This window comes from Oculina patagonica, chromosome 4 (assembly GCF_052425735.1).
Source record: "Oculina patagonica isolate OP01 chromosome 4, crgOcupat, whole genome shotgun sequence".
Taxonomy (NCBI): Eukaryota; Metazoa; Cnidaria; class Anthozoa; order Scleractinia; family Oculinidae; genus Oculina; species Oculina patagonica.
Genome location: NC_135761.1, coordinates 1,380,005 through 1,404,654, shown reverse-complemented (window position 1 = coordinate 1,404,654; position 24,650 = coordinate 1,380,005). Strand labels below are relative to the sequence as shown.

The 24,650-nt window shown below is 39.1% G+C and overlaps 5 protein-coding genes across 5 annotated transcripts; all 5 read left to right on the top strand.

Annotated features, from left to right (window-relative positions):
* The first annotated feature begins 450 nt into the window (after positions 1-450).
* On the top strand, positions 451-2,261 carry LOC144649047 (protein phosphatase 1 regulatory subunit 3B-like). The gene has a single exon (XM_078508509.1). It carries the CDS (start codon positions 561-563, stop codon positions 1,302-1,304), a length of 744 nt encoding a protein of 247 aa, XP_078364635.1. The 5' UTR covers positions 451-560; the 3' UTR covers positions 1,305-2,261.
* A 2,921-nt stretch (positions 2,262-5,182) lies between these two features.
* LOC144649046 (glycogen-binding subunit 76A-like) lies at positions 5,183-6,583 on the top strand. Its single transcript, XM_078508508.1, has one exon. It carries the CDS (start codon positions 5,336-5,338, stop codon positions 5,945-5,947), a length of 612 nt encoding a protein of 203 aa, XP_078364634.1. The 5' UTR covers positions 5,183-5,335; the 3' UTR covers positions 5,948-6,583.
* A 2,242-nt stretch (positions 6,584-8,825) lies between these two features.
* Positions 8,826-10,726, top strand: LOC144652061 (protein phosphatase 1 regulatory subunit 3C-like). Its single transcript, XM_078512101.1, has 2 exons — positions 8,826-9,110; positions 9,457-10,726. The coding sequence occupies exon 2, from the start codon at positions 9,557-9,559 to the stop codon at positions 10,166-10,168; it is 612 nt and encodes a 203-aa protein (XP_078368227.1). The 5' UTR covers positions 8,826-9,110; positions 9,457-9,556; the 3' UTR covers positions 10,169-10,726.
* A 1,802-nt stretch (positions 10,727-12,528) lies between these two features.
* On the top strand, positions 12,529-13,624 carry LOC144652060 (protein phosphatase 1 regulatory subunit 3D-like). The gene has a single exon (XM_078512100.1). The coding sequence runs from the start codon at positions 12,595-12,597 to the stop codon at positions 13,192-13,194; it is 600 nt and encodes a 199-aa protein (XP_078368226.1). The 5' UTR covers positions 12,529-12,594; the 3' UTR covers positions 13,195-13,624.
* A 6,176-nt stretch (positions 13,625-19,800) lies between these two features.
* On the top strand, positions 19,801-20,827 carry LOC144652059 (protein phosphatase 1 regulatory subunit 3D-like). The gene has a single exon (XM_078512098.1). It carries the CDS (start codon positions 19,881-19,883, stop codon positions 20,409-20,411), a length of 531 nt encoding a protein of 176 aa, XP_078368224.1. The 5' UTR covers positions 19,801-19,880; the 3' UTR covers positions 20,412-20,827.
* The last annotated feature ends 3,823 nt before the right edge of the window (positions 20,828-24,650 follow it).

Sequence of the window (24,650 nt, the reverse complement as noted above, 5' to 3'; positions counted from 1 at the left end):
GGATTGCGTGACAAGGGAGGATTACGTGACTTTTGTGTGACCAGTTGGCCATTACACAGAAAGATGCAAAATGATCTTTGTTTTTTTGTTTTGTTGTTTTTGACAAACCGAAACGCACCGAAACCCACCAAGGGAGAAATTTCAATCGGTTGTAGATCTATGCGAAAGACGACTGGAAAGTGAAAGGCGGGATTTGTTGCGACATGAAGATTATTATTCTGTTGATCATCATATGACCACAATGCCTAATAAACTGTTCAATAAAAACGGTATCAGATAATGAACAGTAGAAAACATTCAAATAATTTTTCTTTCCTTTTGTTATTTCGCATAATTCGACGGTAATGACACATTATTTTCTGAGAAAAGAAAATTTTGATCGAGAGAACTAAACAATGGGTAGATATTACATTATTAACGAACCAATCAGATGGAGTCAATTGACCAGCGTGCGTGATCATTCGCACACAAACCTTTCACGACGTTCAGAGCGCTGGTTTTGTTTCCACCGTTGGTGCGAGAAATTGAATGAAGTTCTTCAAGCAACGAGAACGGTGGAAATGAGTGGAAAAAAACAATGCGAAAAGAGTGAGAATTGCTGTGGCAACATGTGCGATTGGCCTACAATTAAAAGGGTTAATTCAGTGTTTCCTCCGTTCTCAGAGGACGATATAGATGGAGAAAACGGCTGCCATTCCATCCTTCGCAAACACAGATCGCTCCCTCCTCCACGGAAAAAATCTGTGCAGTTTGCGGATGGCTGCGGGAAGCCGCTTGTTTCTACGTACAGCGACGACGAATATAACATTCACGTCGCGTTGCAAATGACCAAACGGGAGCTCCAGCGAGCGAAGAAGACATTGCATGTGTGTTTCGCACAACCGGTTGCTTCAGAAGATTTCAGAGACAAACTAGAGGAACAGACTGTTTGTCTGGAAAACGCTGTTGCTTCGCAAAATTCAATCTGGGGAACAGTTAAAGTGAAAAACATTTGCTTCCACAAAAGTGTTACTGTGAGATACACATTAGACGGTTGGATATCTTCCACCGATCTGCAAGGAGTTTACGTGCCTGAATCGAACGACGGGGCAACCGACAGGTTTTCATTTGCATTGACACTTCCAGAGTACTTTATTGCTTCCGGAGGGGTTCTGGAGTTTGCTGTTCGCTTTGAGGGCGAAGGGATAGAGTTTTGGGACAATAACAGGGGTCTAAACTACCGCATCGAATGCCGAGAGGCGCGTGCATCGAACGCTGGTTTCAATAGAATGGCGAGTCTCTTTAGAAATAATTGTGCTCGGTGAGAACGACAGGAACAATAAAATATTCGCACTCCATGACAAAAGTGGAAAGGACAATGGCACATCCATTGTAAAGGATCGAAAAGTAACACATGGGTTTTTCTGGTAGGTTTAAATTTACGTAAACAGCATCTTGACGTTGTCTTTAAAGAGAAAAACATTTAGAACAATTAGCACCCAGGAAGAACATGTGCAGATTTTAGAGTCCAATCTGAAGGATATTATCATTGTGTTTTAATGCAAATCGAGGCAAGCGAGGTAGAAAACGTGCCAACTCTCCGTTTCTCAGTGCGTGAGCTCACGCCTGCCCGTGTACTAAATTAATGTTCAAGGCATGACGTCTGCAAAGTGGGTCACATAAGCTGGTATAAACTTTTAAGCTGTTTGTTTCAAATAGCAAATGACTAGCTGTGGGAAAATTAATATAGCATTTCCATCTGAGCTGTATTGCTTGGCACAAGAGCATGTTTCAGCTTGCCATTGCTTCATCAGCAAAAATATTATGCTTTATCAGCAAACTTTTAAATAAAACTTCATCAGACTTTCTTTCAGGCTTCAAAAGTTTGCTGATAAATCATTTAACTTTTTTAAATGAGTTGTTGCAAGTTGAGTGAAGAATAAAACACACTCCTCACAAGCATACAGTGCTACAAATATACATGACTATTAATTTTTTTCACTTTCAGTGTAAATGCGTTATAACAAAGTGGCACATAGCCAATAGCCCTTCAAATTTTTTACTTGTGTTACAGCAGTTATTGCACAGCCTTGTGACACGGCCTGGGCATTTTGGCTGACAGGTTAAATGAGATGCATAGCATCCCCTCTTCCAGAGTTGGCGAGTTTATGACTTAACTAGTTGATAAACAATAGTTTGTTATTTATTATTTTTTTAACAGTCCAGCTGTAAGTTCAAGAGTTCTGTTAGATTTGTCTTTGATAAACATACTTGTTTTGAAAGTCGCTCGTTATGTTTGCTGTAAATATAATACTGCATGGCAAATACGTATTATAGTCAGAATGGCCGGGACATGCCAAATGAGTGTGAACTTCCGCAAGTCGAGAATGGTTTAGATTCCATGGCATAAATTTCAAAACCTCTTACTGAAAAATGTTACGTTGTTCAAATCATTCGACCATAACCTCCATTCTATTATCAGCAAAGTAATTGCTGGCAAGGCTCGGGCCTTTGAAAAGATTTCAATCACGTCTTTGTTATTAACTCCAACAAGAACTGACAGTTCTACAGTATCGGTATTGGTCCACAAACAGAGAAAGTTGTGTTACATGATCCTTGTTTTGATAAAATGGTTCGCTAGCCAATGGAAGTTGCGGCTGAATGATAAGCATTATTTCAAACTTTTGAAATTTGAAACAGTATTGGAACTCACAGCTCACAATTAAAAAAATCTCATTGGTATTGTTGTATTGCATTTCAGCTGTTTTGACTTTAACACTGTATTTCCTTGATTATAAACAATGATGGGATGCTCATTTAAAGTTTTCCGATTCTAACTTTGATGGTTACGGTCAAAACCAGTCAGGCATGCCTCTTGGAAACGAAGTAAATTTGTTAATATAATTATAAGTTCCTTCTTCATTCCAGTATTCTTGAAGTGAACAGTTCAATATTCAAACTACACATAAGTATTTGCCCCGCTAAACATCACACACAAAGTTTTCTCTGCATTATGTTCACCGCCCTGTTTTTGTTCAACCCTTCCACGATAAGCACATTGGCGTACCGTAAATGTCAAAGAAAGAGAAACACAAAAAGAAAATAATGTTACTGACCCATGGGTATGCAAGCTATATACCGAAAAATTCTCGTATCTGTTATGTGAAGCCAGGCATGAATCAAATCAACATTCGAGTTCAAGTGAAGTTGCGGTTTAAACTTTTGAACTACTTTCATGAATGAACAAGGAAAACAAAGAGCGAGATCCAAAAGTGTTCCCATTTGAATATTTCTTTACCTTGTAATTGGGAGTCACTATTGGCTGGTTTTGACTGTAGATACATTTTGTTTTCTGACTGCTTTTAAGGGCTGTGAGTTGTAGATTTTCACCATTCTTAGCCTAGCTGGCTAAGAAGGGGGACTTGATTTTGGGGTAGAGGGCAACTTTATTGAGCAAATACACAACAATTTTATTATAAAAGAAAATTGACGATAATCGTTATTTTGCACAATTTTAATGCGAGCCAGACACACAAGGATATACCCTAGTTTCAGTGTTATGATTTGTTGTGTCTCGCAAATTAAATGATATGCTGTAACATGGTACATTTTCACTGACAAAAAATAAGTAAATAAAAATAAAAAAATTAAAATTAAAAAATTACATTGTTGTAAAAGATTTAATTTTTTTTGGTTCTTGAGTGTAGAATATGAATGTATACCTTGTTGGCTGTAATACCTTGATCCACTTGTTCATTTTCTTTATAATCTTTTTGTTTTTGACATGCCTTGCGAAACACTCCCTAACTTGTTGATTAATTTGCCATTAAGTCCTGAAATTGATGGGGCCTGGATGGCTTGGTCATGTGTTACGCATGCAGGCCTAGGGGCAAATTTCCAAGGCTTCACTGAGATGTACTCCAGTGACCTGGAAAAAGGAATGGGCAAGGCCCAGTTTGTTGTTGTTTGTTGCTGCTTTGCTTTTTCCTTTATTCCTTGTGGTAGAATACATGAAAACCTCAAACTAATAAAAGGTTGTTATATTGTCTTCTCCAAGTTGAAACTAACCTAATCTTTTCATCAACTTAAGTGCTGTTACTATATTTTCTAGCAGGCACTTTTATATTTTCAGGGTCACATGACCCAATAAAAAGGAAAAGCTTGTTAGTTCCCTCCCCCCTCCCCATGATGTCAATGTTCTTTGGCAGTCACTTTCTTCTGCACTGCTGATCTCCTTTAAATTTTAACCTTTATCGCCCGGTGTTATTCTGTGGCTAGCATGCATTACATAAAACACCGATTGCCTGATGTCGTGAGTGGTCAGTTGACATTGGAAATTGATTGATTGATTGATTGATTGATTGATTGATTGATTGATTGATTGAGACTATGGAAAATGAAGTGAAGATCAGTACTGTGTTCCTGGGACAATGAAACAGTTCCTGTTTATGAATTCAGTTGATATAACCTGGGTATCAGGTGTAGAGGACACGAGTGGAGTAACAGTTGATCCTGGCGGCAGTTAATATGGTCTCAGTAATATGGGGCTTTTACTTAAAAAATGCTATAAACACACTAGATCAGTGAGAACAGTCACTTCTTATTTCAGCTGACATCTCGAGGCTGTCCCTATGCAATCATGTACTTGCAGGGATTATTTTCAAACCAACATACAGTCTCGAAGTTTATGTGTTATGTAACTTATACAAGGACCGGAAGTGGATTGCATGCTGACACTTCCGTTTTCGTTTCCCAGTACGTGTTAACATCGAAATCGTCTGTCGATAAAATAATGACATTTTCGTCTAGAGCTTTGTTTTCAAGCCTGTAAAAGGAAACGACAAGTATGGATATAAATGGACCACTCCCCAGCTCCATCCAACATTTTGTAGACGTCTACTAAGCTAAGAGGTTGAGATCTGATTATACGATATCTAAAAGTAAATACAAATACCAAAATGCACCCAAAATCCCTACTATATTTCCCTTAACTTCTACACAAAAAAAAATACTTATTTGCTATCAAAATGTGATTACAACTTTTCTTTGCTCTGTTAATGTGAATTTTTTTTTTTTTTTTTTTTTTTTTTTTTTTGTCGCGTGCTTGAATTGAAAGCCTTTGACGTAATTATTGACAGATTGACGGGAATCCTCCACAATCAAATGACGTCACGCCGTCTGGACATGCATCGAGTCACGGAGCTGTGGCTGATCAATGTAAATATGCTTGAATGCACGAAAGGCAGTCCGAAGCCGCCATTACGAAACACGACCGAAAGCTATTTATGCGCTGCTTAAAGTAGTCCTGGATTCGAATAACAACTTTTATTTCCCTTGTCTGAAGGGAAGTGTGCTGATGACGATTATGAAAGAACAACAGGAGAAGACGAACTCGCCGCTACATTCGCCGAACGATTTGGCATCGAAACGGCGAGTTCACTTCGCGGACTTTGACGGCCAGGATCTGGTCTCTGTGAAAATGATCACGCCGGCAAGCAGCGAGGAAGACCTATCCCGGAACAAGAAGTTGGATATTTTAAGCCACTCTGCAACGCCGGTTCACCTAAAGCGTTTGAGCTGTTGTTTTACTCAGCCTGCTTCCGACGACAATTTCATAGCTCGCGTGATTGAGAGAAATGTGTGTTTGGAGAACGTTGTTTTCTGCGGCTTTGCAATGACTGGCACTGTAAAAGTAAAAAACATTGCCTTCGCTAAAGAAGTAACAGCCAGATACACAGTGGACGGATGGAAGAGCTATTGTGATGTCTGGGCCGACTATGTACCGAAATCATCTGACGGAAAAACGGACAGATTTCAATTTAGAATTTCGATTCCTCAAGATTTGGAGGTCGGAGGAAAATTAGAGTTCGCCATTCGGTACTGTACAGCTGGAGAAGAATACTGGGACAACAATTTTAATCGAAATTACTCTGCAGAATGTTTTCTTCACACCATCGTGGACAAATAATTTTCCTGACTAAACAGCTTTTTTGTATATAATAAAATTAGCCGTCGGCTTTGCCGCCACGACAGTCCACTATTGCGAGCTCTCGTCAGCTGTTATTTGAGCCCGGCAATCATATCTGCGTTCGGAACAAACCGTTCCGAATTTGTAGTTTTGGCAAAGGATTTTGTGTTTTCAAGAAAACGTAGAGTTTAAATATCTTAGCATTCCTTGAACAAAGAGTTGTCAGCGACGTGCCCAGTATAATTTGCAGGTCAACAAAATTCACCTCTGAAGAATAGTCTGTAATTCCGTTACAGGTCTTATTTTTGCGTTTTCGATTTGTGAAAGTCATCCCTGAAGAGAAACAGACATTGAACATTTTTCTCCTTTAAGTGAGGACATTACGGTATTCACCAACCTTTGCGTTGCGATGTTGTGTTTAATTTATGCTAAAAAGCGAACAATCATCCACGCAAAGACATCCATATTATTTATACGAACTCTAAATTTATATGTTATAGAATATTTTTGAAAATTCCTATTACTAAACTTGTAGTGTAAACGAAGAAAATAGGAAATATTATCAAAATATAAAAAGATCGTGCATGTTGTATAAATTCATAATTGAAATTGAATAAACAAGGACATTTCAATCAATGCCAAGTGTCAAACCTTGCACGATTCCAACACGTGTGCAGTGATTGTAACACTTGAGGACGATCAAAGTTCGTACTTAGAGCGTTGGCCATATCTATAAACAGGACTAGTTCTTTAATCAATAACATTTCGAAATACATGCAGGCATTCGAGGCCCTGGTGACTGCAACAAGCTTTATGTACAGAAATGTGACGAATATTAGTCGCAAAAGTGTACAGAACATTTACTAAAAAAAAAACAACCGCAAATCTCGTTCCCGAAAGTGCCCATCATAACATAAGCTCGGGCATAAGTTAAATGTATTATTCTTATTAGTTTTGACAACAGACGGTTTCGTTTTGTGACTACTTTTCCTCGATGTCTATTTTGCGTGACAAATCGGGACCGTGTCGTTATTTTTTTTTTTGCGGTATTTGTTTTAATCTCAATTGTACAAGGCGCTGTCATGTTGTTTACCTGGTTATGCAGATTGACTCCTGTTCCATCGTTCCAGCTACGGATGAGGATCAATGATCGAAAAAACGGTCTTGCGCAAAATAGGCAAGCAAGGCATCACGGACATAACAGATCACGCAAGAAGTTGCCCAGGCCGAGAACAGACAGGACTGGCAGACGTCAAGCTCTTGCATGACTACCGTGTCAACTCAGCAGGATTTGCCGAATTAGCGGTGTTCGACAAAGCAGATTTAAGCAAAGTTTCGTGCAATGTTTCTCACAAGTTCGGCGCAACAAAACTACGGGACAAGTTTCACGGATCGTTTTATATTGCATGCATAGTGTAACTGCGCAAAAATTCCTCTGCGCATTTATGATAGTTATGGAAACCTTAAGATAGTCTCCTCTCCCCACTTGGGAAGGGATCCTTGGTACATGGTGATGAGTCTAAAAAGGAGCTAGGAATTGATCGGGGGAATTGATATGGGTGGTCTTCTTAGATCTTGTTAGGAATGTTTACCCCTTCCCTCTTCCCTCCTACAAAATCTTCCATGTAAAACTTCTTTCATTTTTCGGTTTTCAGAAATCAAATAATGAAATGTTTTGACATCGAATTTTCGCGCTAACACTGTGTTTTGCGATTAAAAAAAATATATGCGCGAAGTGGTCTATTCACTGTCCACAGCCCTCTATTTTTTCGTGTTTTTTCGATCGATGAGCGCGCGGTGAGAACGGCAAGAGAACTGGACGCCAGCGCAAAACGGAAGATGCAAGGGGGTGGGGGGGGGGGGGCGGGAAGCGAAAAAATATGCTTTTTTGCGTTGAAAAATCGAGAGGCTGTGGACAGTCTATCTATTCACTGAATATCCTCTGTATAAGATATTTACATTTGTCATGTTATATATTGTAAAGTATTGATGTTCTGTCAAGACATGGGTGTGATAGGTAAACAGAACTTGTCTTTTCTCGCCTTGTGTACCGATGCTTGCATCACCAATGCTTTCAGGCTTTATTTTTGAACAACTCTTAGTTCAGACTTTTTGCCGGCGCGCAATAAACTTCCAAAGAATTGCATGACCAAAGGTTTGTAAGAACATGAAACTCGAGTTTAAAAGCTTCTAAAGAAAGAAACCATTTCGAACTGCACGCACCGCTCGCTTTGATTACCAATCAGATCCCTTGATTGGCTTGTGTATATTGTAGACAGTGGTTGTCTCATGAACTATTCAAGGAAATTACATAATTGTTTCGCGCAGAAAGAAAGGATCTTTTCCAACCTTTAAAATCACCTTTATGTCTCCGTTTAAAGAGACAATTTTTTTTCCGGTCAATGTTGTAACTACGCATGAGAGCGAAAATATTAAACAGTTTGTGAAATTTCTGAATTTTTTGTGGCTCGAACTGTCAGTTCTCCGATCTCTCAACCCAAATATCTCAAGTTGCTCGAATATCCGTCTGCTAAGGAAACATTAATACATCGTTCAGATCATTGCTAAGGTTCCGCTAGATGTGCACAAATCCCATGCTTCGGTATATGTTATAGTGTGAACTTGAACTTACAATTTTACTCGGATGAAAAAAGGCATTCCAGATTTTTCACGGGTCGCTACGTTAATTCACGCACGATTTCATTCAACATGTGACGTCATAGCCTTGTGCCGGTGTTTTTGCTGTTATTGGATTAAAATTTGCATATGGACATTGCTTTTGTTCATATTTGCCTTTTTTTCGTGCCACGATTCCCTTCTTGGTCGATTTTAACAGGTATTAATTAGAAGAAACCCCACGTAAAAACCATAAAGCCCAACGAGATGTATTTTCCCGACTATTGAAGGTATTATTTTCATGTTTTCAAGAGCATGACTTTAGTCACGGTTTTTTCGTGACATTGTTGACCTCGCAGTGCGAACTGTTATAAAGACCCGTCGCTACGATATCTTCGTCACAAGCTTTGACTCTCGATCAATGCTTATTTCTCGCACGTGCTTCTTAGTGTACGAACAGCTAAACAGCGCGTTTGGAGGAAATTTGCTATCATCTGGGAAAAGGTTGTCTTCTTTGACAAGCAAGGGTAAAAGCTTCGGATCACTCGTAAGTAAAAAAACATGATCAGTTTTCTTTTAGAACATTTCGTAGTTCACTGTTACTTCTGGAGCCTTATGTGGCTTGTCTGGATTGTTATGTATTTAAACTTTATATAAATTTTAGAGATTCAAACTTAACGATTTGCAGGCAACTTTTAGATTTTTTTTAGTAACGATATTAATATTATTTTGTTGGCTCCTGGCCCTACTGAAAACCGCTTCGGCGAGTGGGCTCCCTGGCTGCATTATTCGACTGATTTCGTTTATTGAAGTGCGTTACATGTAAAGTCTGTAAAATTTTCAGAAATGCAAATCGTTTATTGTCGAAATTTGGCTCCACTTTCTATCTTTAGATTCCGAAGCTGACGTCAGTTCATCCGAATTCGCCCGAAGAGCGTCTTCGACTGTGGAAGACTTTGAACCTCTCGACCGTTATCCGAGATCCGTGCAGCAATGAAAACGGATGGACAACTCAAGAAATCTGGGCTAACCAGTCCAACATCCCCAGCAAAGAAAGTGTGCTTTGCGGACTTTGTTGGCCTGAAGCTCGAATTCGTTAAAACCATTACACCATGCAGCAGCGAAGACGACTTGTGTACCTTCGTCGGTGCGTGGAAACTGCACTGTGATATCAATGGAAATTTGCCAAAGAGACGGTTAAAATGTCTGTTTCCGTGCTTTGTTCGGCCGTCAGAGCAAACAGACAGTTTCATGAAGCGAGTGTACAGCCAGAATGTCTGCCTTGAGAATATCGCGTGCGAGAACTTTGTCGTCACTGGTATAATTCGGGTGACAAATTTATCTTTCACAAAAGAGGTGACCGTGAGATTTACACTCAATGGCTGGATGTCGTATCGGGACATTTGGGCGGATTACATGTCCACTTGTGCAGATGGAAAAACAGACAAGTTTAGCTTTCGTATCACAGTGCCTCATGACTTTGAAGTTAATCGGCACATGGAGTTCGCAATTCGTTATCGCGTTTCGAACCAAGAGTTTTGGGACAATAATAACAGGAACAATTACCATGTTCAGTGTTTAGAAGTCTCGCCTGAACAGTTTTAGAAAAGGTCGTTACAAAAACACAAACTGAAGGAAACAAAGCGACGGAGACTAATATCGTGCGAGCATATTGTGCAAGGCCTGTAGTCGACGAGAAGACGTTTTTAATTATCAAAGAAACAGTAAAATTTATAATGTCACACTACTCACGTTTACTTAGCTTTGCATTTTACGAGATCTTAAAAAAGTAATGCCAATATCAAGAGAATATTGAACAACCCCGTAAAAATAAATCCACTATGCTCGGTTGCACGCCGAACGCGAATTTGGTTCGTTACGTGCAATGTACAACAAAATCAACGACTTCAGGGAGGACCATTTGCCAAGATATCAAATTTTTTTTACTTAGGTTCGATATTTTGGATCGGTTGCACTACAGCAAGCTAAAACAACATCTGGAGGAAACTGAATCTTGTACAATTACTGTCAATGAAACATATTCTCATTTTAAACACATGCAAGTATATGTTTAGACTAGACTGTAAACGTGCACTTGGTCCAATCCAGTTTGCCTTTATATCAGTTGTATCTCTAAGACCCCTTTGTTAACGCTTCATTTAACAGAAGAATGAACTGGCCAGTGGAAAGTGCAATCTTGTAAGTCAGTTTAAGCAACGATAAAAACCAAACCAAACGTCCAATCGTCTGTCACTGCCGATTTCCCCCCAAAATTGAAAGACATGGGTTCCGGGCAAGACTGAAGGATTAATCAAAAGACACGAAAATCTACATATGGAAATATGTTCATTAATGAATTATGTCATTTGGTTTTCGTTGGCTTAGTCACGGATCAAACCCTGTGAAACTGAGCCTTGTAGATCACTAATGACGAAACAAAACTGTACAGTACTAGAATAAATAGATAGTTGTGTTATTTAAAAAAAGATAAAATAAAAGATCGACTCATTATCCACTTTGAAACATACTATATGGATTATCTTAAACGTCGAAAACAGGAATATTTGTTAAACCGTGAAATTAAGCGTAAAACAGCGATGATCGGGCCAATACTACCTTGCGGTGCATTTCGCGAACTATCTGCGTGGTTGAGTTGATCACAGAACTTGTGACGCTAGACGTAAAACCTTTTTAACCATGTATTACTGAATTGTTTGATTTCAGTTTTTATTTTATGACCTTTAATTCCCAAGTTATCACCTTTAATGCGTCCCAAGAAAGCACTCAAAATGCGTTATGGACGTCTTGCATGAACTCGTTATGAATCAGACTCCATACGGACCGTTCGCGATCGTGTATAGCATACTGCAAAATAAAATACAAAATAAACACAAGTAATCATGTGGCAACTACGTTGATACACAGTCAATTTCAAAGCTGGTAAAACCATAACTTACTTGGCGAATGGGACGAGGCAAAACAAATTTCACCGAGTTTACTGGCCACAATCGAAAGACTAGTGAGCGCAAAACTTCAGCAAAAAATCTAAACATGCGCTAAATGAAGTGCCTGACACGAGGGTAGTTTTATCCACAATGTAAAATGACTATGACAAGTTAAACAAAGAAAACTGCATAAAACATCAGTCAGTTAACACGTGCTCAAAGGGATTTCTGGCGCCTACATACAATTTCTTCTAATAACATTGTTAACTGAGACAGGCCATGAGAATAAGAGACCCATCAACTGACGGAATAGGAATACACTGTCTTGATGTTCACCAGCAGACTCTCAGAACTAAAACTAAAGGAGATGTTAAGCAGTCAGAAAGCAACCAGTCTTCTAACTTGGAACAAAGGAAAAACCCTTTGCCATGCTTTAAGTTTACATCTGATTGGTTGACAAAAAGAACACACTCATGTTCTCGACCAGCACACTTGTAGATTAGAACAGCACGATCAAAAAGTTCCAAAAATTATTGCAAATATGATTGTTGGTTAACAGTACCAACACGATTTACAATTTTGTTTGCTTGTTTACTTGTACTGCGAGGTAGAAAAATGCGTAAAGATAGAGCAGACCGTACGTGAAATTAATCGCCTTTAATCAATCTGTGACACTGCAAACTGAAGAAGCAGTTACGTAGCTGACAATCTGCAATCAAATTGGGTGATTAATCAAATTTACAAAACGAACTAAAATTAAAGGAGATGTGTTTGTCCTTCAAAGTTTAGGTGGCACCTTCTGTTGCATTTAATACCTACAGGTTCGTTTGTTTTTGTCCGTACGAAACTACAAAATAATGACTAAAAGCTGATCCGTAGCATGCTTTGTTTAAAAGGAACTGTACTTAATAATGTTTTCCTTCGCTCAAGTTCGTTTTCCGGAGATGACGTCACTAATTTCCGAAGTGACAACGGCGTCCGGCTTGTCATGCCAGACAAAGAACGAGTCGAATTTCTGTTTAAGATCTTGGCTGGCTAAACTAAAATGTCACTGCAAAGATCCTTTTTCAGCGAAATCGAAAGGAGATGAATGAGATTAGCAGCGACACAACGCCTAAAATCAAGAAGAGAGTTTCCTTTGCAGATGCGGCTGGTTTCACGCTTGAATTCGTGAAAACTATTCCGCCACACGCTTGTGAAGATAATGTTACCATTCTGAACGGTAACGCGTGGAACGTCAACAGCAACTGTACGCGAAATTTACCCAGTCCACAACCGAGAAGGAAGTGCTTGGCGCCGTGTTTTACCGAACCGCGTAAAACAAGTTCTTTCTTCGAGCGTGTTTATAGTCAGAACGTTTGTCTCGAAAGCATTTCTTGCGATGATTTAGTTGTAAGTGGAAGTATTCGAGTAACGAACATATGTTTCGCTAAAGAAGTGACAGTAAGATTCACGCTTGATGACTGGAGGACCTATCGAGATATTTGGGCGGATTATTTCTCCTCAAGCGTGGATGGAAAAACGGATAAGTTCTGGTTTCGTATGACGATTCCAGCCGATTTTGCGGTTGATCTGGAAGTAGAATTTGCGATACATTATTGTGTTGACGGCCAAGAGTTTTGGGACAACAACTTGAACCGAAATTATCGAATACAGTACATTGAAACATGTCAACGAGAACTTTAGAAGATTTTGTTTTTAAATGTAAAAGATATCAACAGAACGATTTTGTTGAGTGCTTTTTTCATCGACATCATGATTGTAAGACAAATACTTAATAGAAGTTGTAAATTAATTTCTTTAATTAAGGCAAGAAGCCTTGTGAATGTTTTCTTTGTTATTTATATTATCAGTGAAATCGTGCACAACAACATGTCATTTCTTTGTACTCAGTTTCCCAGTCTTCGTTGACACGATAATTGCCGCTTTTTTCCGGAAAACAGATAAGTCACAGTTCGAAAAATCAGATCAAACCGGAACGAATTTCACATGAATTTCTTATTGATCACATAATACGTTGTTTACGTCATGGAAACAATTTGACGTGACTTTTGCATTATATTCATAATATGTCTTCGTTGAAACTAGCACACAGTTTATAGACTAGGCCATTATTCTAGAAACTTGTCCGTAAAAAGATAACGAAACTCGATTTTCTTTTTGCAATGTTTTGATATTTAATGATCAAGTTAAATAGAGATATTATTGACATTACCTGTCATCCACCACAAACCATCCCCATTTCCATAGCAACTACCACTGACTTCAACTCACTACCAATAACTACACAACAATCAGTTCATCTTCCACGTATCACCATTAACTACTCAATTACCACTACAACTGCCATTGCCATTGTTTACAACTCTACTTTAGCTTAACATGTAGAAAGTTGTGGTGGATTTGGTAATAGTAGTATTGATTAACAGTAGTAGGAGGGTAGAAGGTGGTAGTGGAATTAGTGATGGCGAGAGTTATAGTGACAGTGGAAGGATTAAATTTATTAGTGGCAGAAGAAAAGTGGCAGCACTAGTTGTATTGGCATATTTTTGGTTGCTGGTAGTGGAATAATTGATAGTCGTAGTGTCAGTAGTAGGCTTGGTGGTAAAAGGATAAGTGATAGCTGTAGACTAGTGTCAGTGTTAGTGTTGGTGGTAGTGTAAAAGGTAACTGGTAGTTGTAGTGTCAGTGTTAGTGCTTGGTGGAAGTGGAATAAGTGATAGTTGTAGTTGTATTGTCAAGTGATGGGTTGGTGGCAGTGGAATAAGGTGACTGGTAGTTGTAGTGTCAGCTAGTGGTAGGGTTGGTGGTAGAAGAATAAGTGACTGGTAGTTGTAGTGGCAGTAGTGGTATAGTTGGTTGTAGTGTAATAAGTGATGGTTGTAGTTGTAGTGTCAGTGGTAGGGTTGGTGGTAGTGGGATTAAAAGTGACTGTGGTAGTCGTAGCGACAGTAATAGGGTTAGTGGTAGTGGAATAAGTGATAGTTTTGTGTATAGTGCTAGTGGTAGGGTTGGTGGTAGAAGAATAAGTAACTGGTAGTTGTAAAGTGGCAGTAGTGGTATAGTTGGTTGTAGTGTAATAAGTGATGGTTGTAGTTGTAGTGTCAGTGGTAGGGTTGGTGGTAGTGTTAAAAGTGACTGTGGTAGTCGTAGAGACAGTAATAGGGTTAGTGATAGTGGAATAAGTGATAGTTTTGTGTGGTTCAGCTGAGTGGTAGGGTTGGTGGTAGTAGAATAAGTAACTGAGTAGTTCTAGTGGCAGTAGTGGTATAGTTGGTTGTAGTGTAATAAGTGATGGTTGTAGTTGTAGTGTCAGTGGTAGGGTTGGTGGTAGTGTTAAAAGTGACTGTGGTAGTCGTAGCGACAGTAATAGGGTTAGTGATAGTGGAATAAGTGATAGTTTTGTGTCAGCTAGTGGTAGAGTTGGTGGTAGAAGAATAAGTGACTGGCAGTTGTAGTGACAGTGGCAGTGGAAGGGCTGGTGGCAATAGAATAGTGATAGTTGTAATGAGAGTAGAAAGGTTAGTAGAAGTAGAATGTGTGACAGTTATAGTTGTCAAGGCAATGGTTTAGATGCATGGTGGCAGAGGAATAAGTGATAGTGGTCCATGCTGGTGATAAAAGTGATAAGATACATGTAGTTGTGGTAGTGGCAGGGTTTGTGGTAGTGGAGTAAGTGATAGTGTAGTTTTTTTGGCGGTGGTAGTGTTAGAGCTAGTAGAAGTTATTGGGTTTGTGATGTTGAGTAATTGACAGCTCTAGTTACGTTGTTGTAGTAGAAGTTGTAAGGTGGCAGTAGTCGCAGTTGTAAGTGTAAGTGTAAGATCGATAGTCGCAGTTGCAGTGGCAGTGGTAGAGTTGTTGGTAGTGAAATGGGTAATAATTAAAGTTGTAGTGTCAGTGGTAAGGTTGATGGTAGTGGAATAAGTGATGTAGTTGCGAAGTGGTAGTTGCAGTGTTAGTGGTACGGTTAGTGGCTGTAAAATAAGTGATAGTTATCGTTGTTGTGGCAGTGGCAGGAGTGGTGGTAGAACTGAATAAGTGAAAGTTGTAGTTGTAGAGGCAGTGGTAGGGTTAGAGGCAGTGGTAGGGTTGTTGTTAATGGAATAAGTAATAATTGCAAAGTGGTAGTGGCAGTGTTTGGGTTGGTTTCTGAAGAATAAGTTACAGTTATCTTTGTTGTGTCAGTGGTAGAGTTGGTTGGTAGTGGAATAAGTAATAATTGCAAAGGGGTATTGGCAGTGTTTGGGCTGGTGTCTGTAGAATAAGTTACAGTTATCTTTGTTGTGTCAGTGGTAGAGTTGGTTGTTAATGGAATAAGTAATAATTGCAAAGGGGTATTGGCAGTGTTTGGGCTGGTGTCTGTAGAATAAGTTACAGTTATCTTTGTTGTGTCAGTGGTAGCGTTGGTTGGTAGTGGATAAGCGAAGTTATATTTGCAGTGGCAGTGGTAGGGCTGGTGCTAGTAAACTTAGTGATAGTTTTATAGTTGAAGTGGCAGTTGTGTTGTGGAAAGTTGTGTTGTGGTAGTGAAATTCCAATGTGGTAGTAGAGTAAGTGATACTTGTAGTGCAGTGACTGAATTGTTGATAGTGGAACAAGTGATAGTTGTAGTAGCAGTGGCAATGGGTTGGAATAAGTGATAGTTGCGAAGTTGAAGTGGCAGTGGTAAGGTTGGTGATAGTAGAACAAGTGAAAGTTGACGTAGTCGTAGTGCCAATTTTAAGGTTGGTGGTAGTGGAAGAAGTGATAGTGGTTGTTGTTATGGCAATAGTATTGGTTAAGTGGTAGTAGGACGAGTGACGACTGTAGTGGCAGTGGACGGGTTGTTAGTAGTATATTAAGTGATAGTTGCGTATTTTTTAGTTGTAGGTGTAGAAGTAAGATTGATGGTGTGAAATAAGTGATAGGTTTTGTTCTAGTGGCAGTGACAGGTTTGGTTGTAGTGGCATACGATGGTACTAATGGATAAGTGATAGTTGTTGTTGTGGTGGCAGCAGTGGTAGGTTTTTTGTAGTAGAATAAGTTTTAGTTCAAGTTCTAGTGGCAGTGTTAGCATCAGTGGTAGTGGAATAGGGGATAGTTTTAGTTGTAGTGGCAGTAGTGTATTGGTAGTTTTGGAAGACGTGATAGGTTTAGTGGCAGTGGCGAAGTTAGTGGTAGTACAATAAGTGATAGTAGTTAGTTGTTGTGGCAGCGATGGAGTTGGTGGTTATTAGGTACAGTATTAGAAAAACCCACGAAGATAACTGAGAAAGTGATGTCAATTTAAGTTACAGTCTGCATCAGTTCTATTCGCCCAATTCAAAACACGAAGAGATCAATTTCATCAGCAGCAATTATAGTTACATGAGTTGACCAATTTGACTACAACTTTTTCGTACATTGTTTTTGCAAGCTCCTCTTTTACACGCTAGTGTGGAAAGCATGTAATTTTTCTTTACTGTTCTAAAGAACTCCGTCAATATAAAATATATTTTTGTTCTAATTGAATATGTGATAGTTGTATTTGTAAGGGGAAAGGAGCTAGGACTTAGTGGTAGTGAAATAGGTGATAATCGTAGTTTTAGATGGCGCTATTAGTGCTTTATGTAGAGGTTGAACGGACGGGCTGATTATAGCTAGGCTGATCAATTATTTTCTTTCAAATGCAGGGAAAAGATTTCGAACGAACTTAAATAAGCGCTTTCACGTTTAACGAAGCTCCATGCATGACACAATGAATGAATTCGGTTTCTAAAAACTTTCAAGTAATAGTTTTATTTAGAAAAATACAGAGAGAAACAGTCTTCACATCATTCAACGCAAGTAAATCAGTTTGGAATAAGTTTTAGAAGCAGTGTTTCTGAAACTCACCCTTATTCTGTACCGTGCGAAAACACTAGAAAACGATCACTGTATGACTTCGCTTATCAAAGTTTGGTAACTTGCAAACACTCTTTTGCTTTGCTGGTGAATGATTCAGTTCACAATTCTTTAGATTTTCCTGCCAAATTACTTTTAAACCATTGAATAGTTGTCTTCGTTGATCTTTTCGTCTTGTCTTTCTTAATAACGGGTTTTATGAAGCGCCTGGATATCCGTAGTTTCTATATGGAATCGTCTTTTCATTTTATAAGCGGCTGTGATTGGTTTACCTCCGTCATCCGATGAATGTGTTGAGAATAAGCAACTTGATCAGCAAGTTGAAATTAATTTCTTTCACTTTCAGAAAAACGTTTTCCATTTTTTTTTTTTTAAAGCAAGAGACAGCAAAATTCCATGGACTTACCGACGCTATAAACCCACTTAAAATGTTGGAAGAACTATGACGGCTAACCTACTATGGTAGACTTAAAAGAGTGTTTGTAAATGCGACTAAGGAAACGCGAGTGGAAGGCCTGGGTGAATAGTCAAAGTAAAGAATTTAACAGACATAATGACTTGTGTGAGTAAAATTTCTTTATGAAGGAAGCTAATTATCTTAAACTGAAAAAGAAACTATTTTTTGGCTTGATAGGACTGGACAATATCTAAAACGGGCGGTTAGCGCATGTACTGGATAACTAAGCTGTTAAAACGTTCAAGGTTGGTGTAGAGTAAAAAAAACGTTGGCCAAGTGTCAAGTTAAATATCAGCTTGTGTTTCTCGTTTGTCCCCAGTAATTGGTGTATAATGGTGCCGGCTGCATGTGTGAGACAACTCATAAAATCAAAGGAAATGTTTAGATTGAAAAGGAGCGGTCATAAATCATGTTGAAGTACTGAAAGAGAATGGCGAGATTTCCTTATATACACCCAAAAGTACTGCCCACACACCCAGGGAATTTAGCCATTTAGTAATTCTATATGTAGATCTAAAAAAATCGAGAGAATTGCGCGCATAATCTGAATGCAAATAAATGATCACAGACATAGACATAGACAAAACTTTATTTATACACGGTTAAAATGAGTATAATGGGCTTTAATTACTTCCATTGTCACGTGCAATGCGCTTTCACTATCTTTTGTGTTGGCGACATTTAATTTTCTGGGACGTAAAAGTGATATATTAATTGGGACAGCTGTCGAAACAGTTTTGCGACCTTTAATGTGAAGGACTTCAATGTGATAGGTTCGGCTTCTCGACACAAAGTCTTGTTTTGTTTTTATGAGCTAAAAATGTCTAGGTGTTCTTAGTCTTAATTAACATTATTATAATCGTGCACTCAGTTGAGCATATATAGGAAACATATTTTTGCTAGGCGACGGCCGTTACATTGTTCAGCTTTCTTTCTGTTCGTATTGGTTATGAGTTTAAAAGACAGTGTATGAGCCCATCTTTGTGGCTGCTGTCTTAGAAACTGATCTACCCCTAACAAAAGATGAATTTTCAGTTATTTTTATCTCTAACGCCCAGACGTTCCAGGTTTCTATGTTGAACTTTTCCCAGAGGCGATTGTAATCTTAGTCAGTGGGAGGTGGACACCTCTACCAGCCGATCTATATATAGTGAAGCTGGACTTCTGAGAGCAAAGGTTATAACATTCTTTACATACCTTCACGTTTTGCCTTCGCCGAATGCACTCGACTTTTTAGTCAATCCTAAAGCTAAAAAACTATTTTTGTTATTAGCTTTGCATCAGACTTTCGGCTGTTACTTGTGTTGTCTTGCAATAATCAAATCATAATCGACTTCGATCAACTTTGACTACGATACCCTCATTACTGTTACGTAGGTTATTATGGTTCTCTTTTTAACGCTACCCGCACGTGTAACGCTGATAAACTCTTGCCCCCGTCTCGACTAGTTTTGTAATAAGTAGCTGGGGCAAGCACGTTAAAGCTTTGTAAATTGTAACAACACAAATAAAAGTTAAGTTGAGTTTAGTCGAGTTGAATATATGATTAACATTTACCCAAACACATCTACTACATGAGCAGTCTGACTCCTTATCCCCTCCCTTTATCCCTTCCGTCCCCCTCCCTCCTTCCCCTACCAACTACCTTCCAACCCCTTATAAAGCAGTTACGTAGCTACTGAATTGTTCTCCCATTCAGACATGAAGCGAGGCTCCCTTGTTTCCCTTTGTTTTAAGTTTTTTCCATAATTCAGTAAGTTAATTTTTGTATAAGGGCTAAATGTTTTTTAAAAATTATCATCAGACAAATTTTGGACTTGCTGATCTAGTATTGCAAAACTTGGTGATCTATTTTTAACGATGTTTATGTAAATTTTGTAATGTTTGTGCCAGTGCTCCTGCCTCTGTGATCACGTGGTCTCATCGAGTTGTGCATATGTGCACGTTCGTTTGAAAGCAACATTATGTTGTTTACCCAACACTTGCAAAGGGGAGGTCTAGCGCTTAAGCTGAATTATATTTTCTCTACAAGCCTGTATTGCGAAATTTCATGGGCTTTTCGATGGGACGAAAGAAAAAGGTTACGTTTGCCGATTTATTGGGCTTTTCCCTGGTGTCTGTGATAGAAATCGCTCCGAGAAACAGCTTGCGAGACACATGCTTATCACGAAAACGCAAGGCACCAGTAAAGCCGATCCGCTACATTACCTGCTCGTTTAAACAACCAGTGAGCAAAAGCGATTTTCTTGAAAGAGTTACGCGACAGTACATTTGTCTGGAAAGCGTAGTCTGCGATAAAGCTGTCGTTGGATTTGTACGAGTATTAAACATCGCTTTCAAGAAGGAAGTTGCGGTTCGTTTCACAGGGGATGGTTGGAAAACTTTTCATGAAGAGCCCGCCGAGCACCTTTCGACTTCAAGAGATGGAACAATGGACACGTTCTTTTTCCGCATACCTCTATTCTCAATCCGGAAAGAAACGAGCAAGCTGGAGTTCGCCATTCGCTACAGCGTGAAGGAAAATGTTTACTGGGACAACAACTTCCTCAAAAACTACTCGGTATACCTTGGTGATGGGTGATCGTCTGGTATTCAAACAACGTGGAGTTGGGGCGTGGGAGGTAGGGCGACAACTAAACCATCAGTTGTATCAACGAAAATAGACGCTAGCTTAGTTCTATGGAAAGAAAGAAAACCGTCCATTTGTCTGAAGACACAATGCAAGGCTTGCGTATTCAACAGAGGACATACGGCGCCGTTTACTGAATAAAATCGAATCTTTACTGTATAGTTTATGAGTGCGATCTTTCCAGACTTATGTACAGTTGAAATCTAGCAAGACATTGTCACACTAGAATATATTCTTAGTGAAAGATTTGTTATGATATCGTAAGTAGAATGCTGCCGTATTGTAAATATGTACGTTACTTTCACAAACATTTATTGTTTTAGACTGTAAATAAAAGATTTTGTCGGTATCAATAAAGTTATCCCAATTCAAACCAAACTTTCAACAAATATATATATATATATTTTTTAATACAGCACGCTTAGTATCAGTAGAAACTCGCAAAAGCACGAAGGCTTTGTAAAGTACAAAAAAAAATCATGATATCAAAATACTGGTATAAAAGATAGGTTGCTTATTGTTAAAAACGTTTGCTTTCCGGTGAAACGTTGTATGTAAATAACTGTCTAGACAGCATGATTTCTACTGATAAATTAACAATCTTTTTTCGCGTCCCCTTACCTATATTATGGTCTTCTCCAAACTATCGTAGTCATAAAATACTGTCCAAACAACGCTATTACGGTATACTGTTTTTATTCACTTCAAATACCTAAAATTGGGATTTTAAGGGGGAAAATGAATAAAAAAGTTCAAATATCGTTTGAGGCTAATTTCCATGGAAACCAAGCAAGAAATGTAAGACAAATTTCAATTCACTTAGACGCTACATCGAACACACCGCCGAAAAAACGCAAAATGATCGAGGCTACACTATACAGTCAAAGGCCTGTTTCAGGTCCAAAATGGCAATTCAACTCTAATGGCTCCTGGAGCTGATTTGACTCTCTGTGGGGCAGTTTCGTCAATTTGGTCCATATATAGAGCACGAATAAAACTTGTTCCAGCCCCGCCAAAAAAAACTGAAATTGCCCCACAGTGCCACCAGTACAACTGCCACTTATTTTACATGTCTACAAGCTACTACCACTTTACTGCTGTCAATTTGCCAATTTAGTTAATATAACCTCACCAATTGGCCTAGTCTAAAACTAGAATATTTACCAATGCCATCTCACTAACTCCACCAACGCTCTTACAATACAACTAGCTATCATTAATTCCTACCAATAACACTAGCTGCACCACTACAACACTTATTTCCAGTCACCTAAACTCCACCACCTCCCCTTCAACTACAACCAATTCCAGTACATGCCTTACAACTAAAGCTATAACCAACTGCAAAACCACCAATTAACCACCAATGCTCCCTCAGCTAGCATATAGCTAGAGCAATTTTTTAATTGAGTGTCGTAAAACCAAAACCAAAGTAATTACTCTAGCCAATCACAAAGGACACAGACAATCGAGTGAACCAATCAAAACTCGAAGCAATTACATGTAGTTGGCACGAAGCGCGGGAAAAAGTGCGCGAGCGAGTCACAATTGGTTTTGGTTTTACTCCTGCATGATTGGCCGAGAAAGTGGCGCGAAATTTTTTAAACCAATCACTAAGCGTAGTGAACGCAAAACCAAAGCAAACGCAAATTACTTTCGCACACTCAAGTGACAACCGCTCTATAACCAACACTTATTCCACTGCCATTTACCCTATCAATTCTCTTTCAACTTCAGGTATCACATATTCCACTTGTTCTTTCTCAAATGTTCCTACAACCACAGCTATCACTAATTGATTCCACAGTACCATTTCCACTTTAGATAAAACTACGACTAATGCCATTAATTGCCACCAACTCCAGCACTCCTTTACAGCTACAATAAATTTATGGCCACTAATTCCACCAGCACTTTCTCTACCAGTTCCCTAACAGATGCATCTACAACTAATTCAACTAAAACTATCACTTTTCCAGTAGCACCTCTCCCCCAATTCTTCTTCCAAAACCATCTATCACTAATTCCAGTTACACCGACACTCAACTAAATTTTCTTCAATTCTGAAGCTATATATACCACTAATTTCACCACCAATTTCTCCACTAGTTCTTCTTCAACTACAACTACTAACTTGTTCCACTGTCATTAAACTACAACAGCAATTCGCCTTCAACTATAGCTATTTAAAACTTTCATTACCACTTTCTCACTTTCTCTACCAACCCCCTTCAAATACAATTAGTATAGCCAATTCTATCAAACACAAAAAATTGCAACACCTCCAAGATTACCGATACCACTAACCAGTGGAATAGGCTGAAGTGTTGAATTGTAGTTGATGAAGGAGAGTAAGTGGAGAGATCTAGAGTGCTTAAGTGGAATAAGTAATAGCTGGTGTAGTTAAGGAGAATTTAATTCGCTTTAATTGCACTGTTACTTAAACAACCACTAGCTGCCATTTAATACAAGGACCACTTAAATTACTAATACATTCCACATCATCTTACCATACACTTCAAGTATCACTATAATATATTCACAACCACTTAACGTGCCAGTACTGCCACTAAAACTACAACTACAACTGTCACTTATACCACTATCACCAAACAACTACACCCATCATTTCTTATACTACCAGCAGCCCTGTCACTGCCACTTACACTGCTACAACTATCACTTATTCCCTTATCACCAACCCTACCACTGCCATTACATTCTTCTTCTTCTTCTTCTTCTTCTTCTTCTTCTTCTTCTTCTTCTTCTTCTTCTTCTTCTTCTTCTTCTTCTTCAGGACCCAGAGTACCTGTTGGCACATAGCACATGGCACTTTTGCCGTTCCTCTGCCTGTTGTCTAGCTGTTGTGAGGTCACGCTCCAACAAATCTAATTGCACTGTTCTTTTCCAGGTCTCCTAATAGGCGTACCTCTGCGCTTTACTTGGGGTGTCCATCGCAATGCAACCCTTTGCACTGAGTCTACTCTTATCTGTAGGACATGTCCCAGCCATCTCCACCTTCTCTTTTGCACAAAAATTAAAACTGGTGGAAGATTACATGATGACAATAGGTCTTTGTTGTTGATCTTGAAATTTCCTTGGTCTCTTTCCAGCATTCACTACCATACAGTAGGGCCGATAGCATATTGCATTTAACATTTTACAACTATCACTTATTCCACCACCACCACCAAACGTACCACTGCCACGTATACATGCAGCTACAAATATCACTTATTCCAGTACTACCACCAACCCTACCACTGCCACTTATTCTACTACAACTATCACATACACCCCTTCCACTGAACCTGCCACTGCCTTTAATTTACAACTACAACTATCACTTACACCACTTCTACCAACCCTACCACTGACACTCATACTACTACAACTATCACTTATACTACCACCAACCCTACCACTGCCACTTATTCTACTACAACTGTCACTTATACTACCACCAACCCTACCACTGCCACTTATTCTACTACAACTGTCACTTATACCCCTACCACCAACCCTACCACTGACACTTATACTACTGCAACTATCACTTATACTACCACCAACCCTACCACTGCCAACTATACTACTACAACTATCACTTATACCCATACCACCAACCCTTCCACTGCTACTTATACTACTACAACTATCACTTATGCCCCTACCACCAACCCTTCCACTGCCACTTATACTACTACAACTATCACTTATGCCCCTACCACCAACCCTACCACTGACACTCATACTACTACAACTATCACTTATACTACCACCAACCCTACCACCGCCACTTATTCTACTACAACTATCACTTATGCCCCTATCACCAACCCTTCCACTGCCACTTATACTACTACAACTATCACTTATACCCCTACCACCAACCCTACCACTGCCAATTATACTACTATAACTATCACTTATACCCCTACCACCAACCCTTCCACTGACACTTATACTACTACAACTATCACTTATACTACCACCAACCCTACCACTGCCACTTATACTACTACAACTATCACTTATACCCCTACCACCAACCCTACCACTGACACTTATACTACTACAACTATCACTTATACCCATACCACCAACCCTACCACTGACACTTATACTACTACAACTATCACTTATACCCATACCACCAACCCTACCACTGACACTTATACTACTACAACT

Coding starts and splice junctions, on each gene's coding strand:
- LOC144649047 (XM_078508509.1), top strand. CDS start 561: ATGAGTGGAAAAAAACAATGCGAAAAGAGTGAGAATTGCTGTGGCAAC.
- LOC144649046 (XM_078508508.1), top strand. CDS start 5,336: ATGACGATTATGAAAGAACAACAGGAGAAGACGAACTCGCCGCTACAT.
- LOC144652061 (XM_078512101.1), top strand. CDS start 9,557: ATGAAAACGGATGGACAACTCAAGAAATCTGGGCTAACCAGTCCAACA.
- LOC144652060 (XM_078512100.1), top strand. CDS start 12,595: ATGAATGAGATTAGCAGCGACACAACGCCTAAAATCAAGAAGAGAGTT.
- LOC144652059 (XM_078512098.1), top strand. CDS start 19,881: ATGGGCTTTTCGATGGGACGAAAGAAAAAGGTTACGTTTGCCGATTTA.